This window comes from Myotis davidii, unplaced genomic scaffold, assembly GCF_000327345.1.
Source record: "Myotis davidii unplaced genomic scaffold, ASM32734v1 scaffold217, whole genome shotgun sequence".
Lineage (NCBI taxonomy): Eukaryota > Metazoa > Chordata > Mammalia > Chiroptera > Vespertilionidae > Myotis > Myotis davidii.
The window spans coordinates 1,819,666-1,828,864 of record NW_006290034.1 but is presented as its reverse complement, the minus strand read 5'-3'; the positions used below and the strand labels follow the sequence as shown (position 1 = coordinate 1,828,864).

At 50.5% G+C, this 9,199-nt stretch overlaps 1 protein-coding gene across 1 annotated transcript in view; it reads right to left on the bottom strand.

Annotated features, from left to right (window-relative positions):
- Positions 1-464: 464 nt before the first annotated feature.
- AGL (amylo-alpha-1, 6-glucosidase, 4-alpha-glucanotransferase) overlaps positions 465-9,199 on the bottom strand; it is a 60,323-nt gene continuing 51,588 nt past the window's right edge. The window contains exons 30-36 of the mRNA XM_006763107.2: positions 8,313-8,448; positions 7,340-7,452; positions 6,600-6,811; positions 5,580-5,677; positions 4,135-4,222; positions 3,898-4,031; positions 465-1,624 (exon numbers count right to left, since the gene is read on the bottom strand). Of these exons, the coding sequence (XP_006763170.1) occupies positions 1,507-1,624; positions 3,898-4,031; positions 4,135-4,222; positions 5,580-5,677; positions 6,600-6,811; positions 7,340-7,452; positions 8,313-8,448 (899 nt within the window). The 3' untranslated portion in view covers positions 465-1,506. The remainder of the gene's footprint in view (positions 1,625-3,897; positions 4,032-4,134; positions 4,223-5,579; positions 5,678-6,599; positions 6,812-7,339; positions 7,453-8,312; positions 8,449-9,199) is intronic.

Genomic DNA, 9,199 nt, shown 5'->3' with positions numbered 1-9,199 from the left:
TCTCTCTCGTCACTGATGCTTCTATCTCTCTCCCTTCCTCTCTGAAATAAATAAAAAAACATATATTAACAAAGAGGAACCATAATTTGGAGAAACTGATTAAAATTGTACAGCGCTGCTCACGGAATGTAGGAGACAGTGAACTGACGTTCCCTGGAACATGACAGAATATTCGGGGCCATGAGGAGCTGGCCTGGGTTCCTGAAGCCCGAGACCAGCGAGTCTCCGCCCTGAACGGGTTTGGGGAAACCCCAGGGGAGCGCCGAGTCGCCAGCGGGTCTATTTACACATCGAACGTTTATTTTGCTCCTGACGTCAAAGTAAATAAATTACCGAACAGCCTAAAGTCTTCCTTCTCTCTGTGCCCCTCACATCCCGGCCCGGAATACCGAGCCTGAACCGCGTGGCAGGCGTCGGCGTCCGCAGGTCGGCTCGGGGCAAAGGAAGGGAGGAAAGCAAGCGCAGAGCTGGAGGAAAGATTTTATTTGCCTGGCACACAGACACAGAAAGGCGCCTGCCTACCAGGCAGGACAGCTGAGGACACGTCAGAAATGCTGCTGCTGAATTAAGACAATGACAGGATTTCCATCTCTAATTTTATTATATGGAGCGTCTTCTCCAGGCTACACTTGGCAATGGCGGGCGTGGCTCACAGGCAGCCAGGAGCTACTGTGACCTATAACACACTGACACACAGACTAAGAGCAGCTACTCCGTTTTAGAAAATTAATATAGTATTTCCCCTTCAAGTTCTCAGCAGTATGCCCGCTGTTTTTGCATTTTAAAAATGTAAACCATCTCCTTGTAAGAAACGGAAACTGAAGAATTTTATAAAACTGCTTTTAGGAAATACCTAATGCTTCGGGGCTTGTCCCTATCTCCTATGCATCATTAGCATAAGTAAGTGATATTAAATATGCTGTTGGTATTGATGATAAAGCACATACTAATGTATCCGTGAAACAATAAAAGCACGTCCGACCCTCTGTGCCCCATTTCTGAACACATATTGTTCTACAGGCGGGCCCTCCCAGAACTCATCATTCACTGAATAGTTGTTGAAAGCAGTGGGAAGGTGCCCGAAATACTACAGTCAGTGGCAAGACCATTCATCAAACCACAGCCTATTCAGTCTGTTCTGTGACCGAAGAAAACGGATCCCAGCCTCTCATTTCATGTCACTCATGTACAAACAGAAGATGGCATGATTTCTCCATTCTCAAACTCCAGGTCTCACACTCGTTATTCATGAGCCTTCGAAGGGCACTTACTGAAATCGAAAGAAAAACACTCCCTTGGTCATGATGACTGTCTCTCTGCCTCAAATCAAAAGCTACCTATGTACATTTAAAAAAATCCATGCTTTCACAGGCGTGACCTAAGTGTGCGTCCATGTTGCAGGAGGGAGACTTCCCATGCGACCTGAGCCGGTGCATGTAAAACACTTGCACTGCGTCCCTGCTCCCACCTACCAGGGACTGCACGCGTAACGAGCCCCCGAGGCAGCTACAAGTCATAGAGCGTTTCGAGAACAGTGGCGATGGACCAGGCTTGCGTCTCGCAGCTGAAGGGGCAGTGCTGGCCGTTCTCGTTGGTCAGCTCCGGGAGCCCTTTCCAAGGGGACCTGGAAGAGAGAAAAGCCGTTTCATGAGACGTAATCTGACACGGATCCCGTGGGGTTAACAAAACAGGCAAGAGGCCTGGGGATTCTGCCTTCCTGTATGGAAAACAAGCACGCAGGGCTTTTGCTACGAAACAGGACATCCTAAAGCGTGTGTATGAGGAGTCTGGATGGACATTCTTCTATTCCATCTTTGGGGTTGAAGACTTTCCGATACAAAGGAATCCCTTTAGGTATTGAACACACAGGAGAAACTCCCATTCCGACCAATATGTAGACAAGGAGACCGATGTCCCTCTGGCCTAATTCCATTCCTTTCGGAGTAAGTTCATGAGACTCAAATTAGATGTATTAAGTTGGATCTTGAGGAAACTGTAAAATTCAGGTGAAACAATGAAGAAACATCCAATTATGATTTGGTGAAAGATGATGATTAAAAACAACATGAACTTCCATACTAATTTTTCATTCTGCTGAATACAATTGGTATTTATTGTGCATTTATTATGCTCTTATACTAAGTGCTTTATGCACATGATCTCATTAAGCCCCATTAGGTCGGTACCATATAGTGATTCCTGTTTATAGAGGTTTATGGAGATTGATGACGCGCAGAGCTTGCTATCAGAATACAGTGTTATTAGCATATCAAGTGTATTCTTCATTTCAATGCAAGCTCTCCAATATAGAACATAAGTTTAAAATGACAGAATTCTATGACGTTTCATTTCTTCAGTCGGGGTCTGGAAGCATGTTTGTTTCGTTATTGTGCTTTGTAGCTTGTGGCTGTTACATATGCTTTTCTGTAGCTGTCCAATATTTCATGATAAAAATAGGAAAATAACTCCGTTGGGCAGATGTGGAGATACTCTGAATAATAACTAACAGCACCAGCTAGTGAAAAACTGCCATAGAGAAATGGGAACTGTAGACAATGTTTGTTTCCAAGTGTTCAGGCGACGTCAGAGGGAAGCGCAGAGCAGCGGGGCCGGGTGTCTGTGAGGGGGGACGCTGTCCCTTCCGAGTCCCCGTGCGGAGGTCAGTGAAGGCGCAGCAGGGCGGCCCTGATCCAGCCTGATCGGTGTTCTGATAGAACGGGGACACTCGGGCAGGGCGGCGCTCTGGGAGCAGAGAGAGGGCTGGAGGAGACCCTCCCGGCGCCTCTGAGGGGGCACGGGCCACCCACGCCTGCACATCAGGCTCCCGAGAACAGCACCCTAGCAGTGAATTCTGCTCTGCTGCAAAGAAAACCAAACGGAGACCTAGAGAACGCGTGCCCTTGCCGGGAGGGTTGCAACAGTGCCGTCTTGTGGACGCTCTGAGAACCGCGCCCTAGTAAGGGATGCGCGGGAGACCATCCCTTTGGCTCTGCCCCAGTGCTGAGGGCAACGCAAAAGCCGCCCGCAGGTGCGAAGATCACGTGGAGGGTAACCCTTGGAGCAAGGTCATGGGACAGGTGGGGGGACGGGACCACAGGTGGAGGGAGAAAAACGACCGGGCAGGGCGAGCCTGCTGACTACCCCTGGGCAAAGGGAAGAAAGCGGACTCAGTGCAGACCATGAGCAATGCTGGGGGTGGTGCTGGGACGTGGGGTGCTCCCGTCACACACGCTCACGCTGATGGGAGAGAAGCGTGCAGGGGGTGCCCGTGGCTGCACTGAAGCGAAGGGAACAAACACACCCATTCCGGACACACGGAGGTCCCTCAGCTCTCATGGCAAAGGGGATACAGTTCGTGCTGTTTATGCACAATTGTTAGCAATAGGATGTACGTACATATTCAGGTTTAACCTAGACTTTGGGACCGAAGAGCTTTTGCCTGGATTTCCTCACTGTATGAGGACACAGAACTCTGAGAGTTACTTACCTGCTAACAGGCCAAAGGGTGCGGCAAGTGGGTTTGAAACAAGAGCCCAAAGGCCAACTCTGATACTTTAATGACAAGGAGAGCTTTTCTGAAAATTATTTATCGATATGCCTTTAATCCGTTCACTCAAAAGGCCCATTTTTTATATTTATCCTGTGCGAACCCGATCCAAACAGACAGAGCAGCTGAAGTTAAAGTGAAAGACTATTTCACATGCACAGATCATGCAATAAAGTCTTCGGAGTAAAATAAACAACCCAGCACGATGAAGGGAAGGCAGGACAACCTCACAGACCTTGTGTTGAAGAGTAAAGCTTCCCCATTTTGTTGGGCAACTGGAGTGAACAGCAGTGAACTTTAAGGAAATGTCGCTTTCTACCAATACTGGTTATGGACATGACACGACTTACCTCTCAAGATGAACATAATGCCGAGAAAGGACATTCTTAACCAGAAATATCGTCTTGGCGTTGGTCTCCGGCCCCATCAATTTGGAAAAATACAATTTTGCACGAAGGAAATACCCAACGGGCCACAGCCACTCCTGGAAAAGAAGATTCAACGAGTGAAGGCACGGGCGAGCTGTGAGCAGCTGACATTATGTGAGGAAAACCTGAAAACTCAGAAAAGAGAAATGGAATTCTTACAGGTCCTTGGTGGTAATTGAAACCTTTCGCCAGGTTGTAGTTGTCGTTGTCCAGGGCGTTGTCATAAACCCCACAGTACACCATGTCACTGCAAGAAAAATGACACGCAGGTGAAAAGAGACCAGACATGATGTAGGAAGCATCAGAAAAACGGTTCCACAGCAGAGGTAAGCCAATCATGTTATTCTGTCTCCCACTCATCGCCCACTGAACCTTAAATGAGTAAACCCAGAGTTCAGAGCAATTTAATGGTGCATTCGGGAGTGACTAACCAATACTGGCTAATGCAAAAGACTACCGATCATCCAGCCAGCTCGCCTTCAAGGAGTTACCCTGACACTAACATCGGTGACAGTACATTGTTTCACCAGGCCTCTCATGTGCCTATGACAACTAAAATACACACAGAATAATGCGAATTAGTGGTTACTAAAGATACAGTTTTATTAACTATGAAATATTGGGAAGGTTGTGTTTTAAAGTTCTCCGTGAAATTATGTTAAAATTAACTTCAATAGGGACATTATCAGATTATAGGTAGCAACTGAATACACAGGGAATTCATACACACTTAGAAACCAAAGTATGACAGACTGATTGCGACAGATAACACAGGACAGCTCCCTCTGCTCCGTTTAATTAAACGATTCCTTGTTTTCTTTGCGGGAGGGAGGCAGGACTTGCCACATGAGTTGCGTCAACCGTGGGTGTGAGTTTTGGCCAGTGGCTCCTATCACCTCGGGAAATGTGGGGCGCGCTCAGAAGGCAGGGAAGCAGACACAACACAATGTTCAAGGCTGAAGTGAGTGCGCGTAAATGGGAAAAACGGACAAAGAATGGGCACAGGGACCTGGGACTCACACAAGGACACAGAAAGCGAACTGATGGTGGGCATCCATCCACCCTGAAGGGAAAAAGGAGACAGACAGGGCTTTGGAAACTCAAGAAAAGATAAAAGCTGGGAAGGAGGAGGAATGTACAGACTTATCATCAGGACATCAAGACAAAATGGTGTATTGGCTTCAATAGAAATAGGGGTGCGACAGCGCAAAAGGGAGAGGAGTGACAGCTTGGAGCGTGAGGATGCTCTGAGGAAATGCTGTGTCTGTACTCCCGTGTCTGCAAAGTCACCGTCACATTAGAAGGTACTCATGACGCTAGTGCTATGACTTAACTCCTTTACCGACGGCCGAATGTCGGGCAGCCGAAGGCATTCCGGACACCATGCTTTATGAAGACGCGGAAGATGTGTTTAAAACGGAGTGTCAATGCAGCGTCGGAGATTTCTGCCGACAAAACAGTCATGGTGGACGCACGACGACACCGACGGCTTTCTTAATACCGACACGCCACCTGGACCTGCCTCCAGGTTTTCACGCGCGATGACACAGAATCACGCTCACTAGAACCCGAGCCACATTCTGAAAGCTCATCCTGCGACTTACTCTGGGTCCAAGGTCCTCATGCCCAGGGGCCCGAGCAGCTTTTCCTCGGCCATCGCCAGGGCTTTCCACGCCTTCTCCGCCGTGAACAGCTCGGGGGCCTGCGGGGCGTCAGACACAAGCACACAGGAGGTCACGAGGAGTGATTTCCACTCCCCGGGGAACGTAAACTCAAACTCGCTACACACGTGGAAAGGCCACTTTAGAACCCAGTGTGGCCGGAATCTGAGTGCTGACGCCAAACCGGAGCCAATGCAATGGGCTGACCGGAAGCCCTGGTCTTGGCCTTAGAAATGAGGAGGCTGCTGGAGGGTTACCTCCTGGGTCGGTCCCCACAGGGCACCAGCCCGGAAGGAAGCTGCCGTGGCTGCCACGGCACGGGCCACGTGGACCCATCCAATTCCCCCTCCAGGAGGCCCCCATGGCCTCCTTGAAGTTCACCTGGTCGCCACTGCTTGCTTCTGGGGCCAGAATAAAACAGACGGACTTGCCGCCAATAGCATGCGACATGGAGGAGGAGAGAGCATCGGTGACTAAGAGTCCGCATTAAGCGATCAGAGAGAATCACTGATCGGCTGCCTCCTGCATGCTCCCCACTGGGAATCGAGCCCCCAACCTGGGCACGTGCCCTGACCGGGTGTGGGAGGCGCGGGTGAGGGAGGTGCGGGTGAGGGAGATGCAGGTGCCTTCAGCTGTCAAGGCAGCTGGGCGGGGCCGTGGCCAGGCTGGATCTGACCCCGCTACCTGATCCAGCTGCCCGCTATGCCCTACGAATAGCCTCCTCTCTTATGTGAGCTACGATGTGATGACTTCATTCGTCACCATCCATCGTTTTCTATGTTTCCGTGCTGACTGTGGTTGGCTAAGGGTGACAGAATACTGCTTCACTAATGAGAAAAGATTATTTAAATCAGATACTAAGCATGTACTTTTTATCAATCCAATGAGAACAGCTGGGAATGGGGAACTAAATCCACCCTCGCACAACGTTTCTGAAATGTGAAGGCCAGACACGCCGCTCACCACAACCATGGCGATGGTGAAGTTGGGCCGGAGCTGGTAGTCGCACCACGGGCTGGACGCACCGTAGCTGTCCTTGTAGATGCCACGCTTGTGGACCAGGTCCGGGTTCTTCTCGTTCGGGTCGGACGGGTCTTCAGACACGTAGAACAGCTTCTCGAAGTTGTCCTGTATCTTCCTGTCCCACTCCTCATAGGACACCTTCACGGTCTTTCCTGAAACATTGCACAAGGCATGGTGGTTGGGCGCCCTCAGAGAAACCCACGCATTTAGTGGGCAGTTTGCGATGATGTCTGTGGCTCACGCTCGCGCTCTATTGGACAGAACGGGCCGAGGAAAAGGCGTGTAAAGGTTTCCTGATTGGAAAGCCACACCTCGCTCACAGTCCCGCTGGGGAACAGAAAGGCAGCAGGAGGCCCTGGCCGGTCTGGCTCAGTGGATAGAGCGCTGGCCTGCAGACTGAAGGGTCCTGAGTTTAATTCTGGCCAAGGGAACAGGCCTGGGTTGTGGGCTCGATCCCCAGTAGGGGGCGTGCAGCAGGAGGCTTAGTAAGGATGACGCCTCTCACATCTCAGTTCAGAGCTGCTATAGAGCCGGGTAACAGTCTGTTAGTAAGGGAATGGCTTTCTTCCCTGCTCATCTGAAGGGCTGCCCATGACAAGCTCACTGAGCCAGGTGATGGTCGGGGAGGGTAAGAACGCAGACCGTGCCCCGTTTCTCTCCCAATACGACGGGCGGCTCACCGTGTCTTCTCACTGTGACTTCGCGGTAAGGGAAGATGTTTTTCCGGGACAGTTCCAGCAGCCACCGCACGGCGGACTTACTCAGGCCCACGATCTCCACGGCGGACCCGTCTCTACAATGAAAGACACGTTTTATTCTCTGAGCCGGAGCCGGGCAAGCACTGCCTACCGGGCACGCGACCAGCGACGGTGATGAGCTGTCGAACCACCGTGTCATAAAAACCACCATCTATAAAGACACTCGCCCTTCACGGGACTGTGGATGAGGGATCGCGCTTCCTACTACTGGCCATCGCTTACCTTCTTATCATATTTTTAAAAAATGCTTTGGAGCAGGCCTCCTGGTGCTACCACAGGCTGTGTGCTTACGCTGACTGTACCGAGTAAACTCACCCCACATACACCTCAGTTCAGGCTCTTTGCCTGGTCTGTGTTGTGAAAGGGGAGACATTAAAAAGAATGCTTTGGAGCAGAATGGAGATGACAGAGGAGAGGGGAAGGCGGCTGGCAAGGGGGTGGCGTGCGGACTCAGAGGTTACTGAACTGGAGTCCCAGGGAAAAATCAGTAAACACGGGTGTGGGACTGGATGGAGGAAGCCGGGACACCATCGTTTGAGAGCTCGCTTTGAAGGAAAACGAAAGGGAAGCCCAAGAGCTCATAATATACCCAAACAGGTTTGTAAGAGAATTTGCAGCCCTAGCTGGTGTGGGTCAGTGGATAGAACCTTGACCTGTGGAATGAAGGGTTCCGGGTTTGATTCTGGTGGGGCACATGCCTGAGTTGCTGGCTCAATCCCCAGTGGGGGGCGTGCAGGAGGCAGCCGATCCATGATTCTCTCTCATCATTGATGTTTCTCTCTCTCAACTCCTCTCCCTGCCTCTCTGAAATCAATAAAAACATATTTAAAAAGAAAAGAAAAGAAAAAAGACAAAGCAGGGGTGTAACTCTGTAGGGGCCGCAGAGAAGCCGTGCCTGGGAGTGGCTGGGATGCCTCGGTTCCTGGCTCGGTCACTCTCCCCCATCTTATCCATCCACGTGCCGCAGTTAAAGCGATTTCCTCCGAAAACAAATCCCGTCTCCTCGTCGACCCCGGCGGTGATATTGAAACCTAGGAGAGCCAAAGGGAACATTTGTGCCAGGAAAAGGCATGTCACCGGAGACCGCCTTCCTCCAAGTTGTGCTCGCTCCGGACACACTCCCGGGAGCCTGCCCGCGCGTGGGCCGGAGCCAGGGGTGCCATTGCAGCCTGCTCGTGAGTAAGACCCAAGCCCCTGCCGAGCAGAGGGACGGACAGCCCCGGGCTTTGTTCCCGTGGAGAGCTGTGGCCGGACAGGAACAGCTGGATTTACGAGTCAGAATGGGCCAAGCCCCAGAGCACATTTTTCGAGTGAACAAGTTGCAAAAGGAAATGCGTCAGATGCCTTTCCTGCAAACGTCTCAGTGATGGACAATAGCAATATATTCAACCACGTACGTGGCTAAGTCGTATGTGATTATGTAAGATAAAATTTAAAACCATATCATTTATAGTATATATATACATGGTGTAAAATTTGTATGTTACCACTACAAACACTAAGTTAACTAAGTAGGGTTAATTACTGTTTAAAATGTAACTTATGAGTCAGTGAGTTATCTGAAATACCTGTGGTAGATCACTTAAAAAGCTTATCATTTTATATGAAAAGCAGTAGTGTTATAAGAAAGAGTGCCCTGGCCAGTGTGGCTCAGTTGGTTGGACGTCGTCCTGTGCACCGAAGGGTTGCCAGTTTGAGTCTTGGTCAGGGCACATGCCCAGGTGGTGGGCTCGGTCCCTAGCAGGGCGCGTGCAGGAGGCAGCGGATTGATGTTTCGCTCAT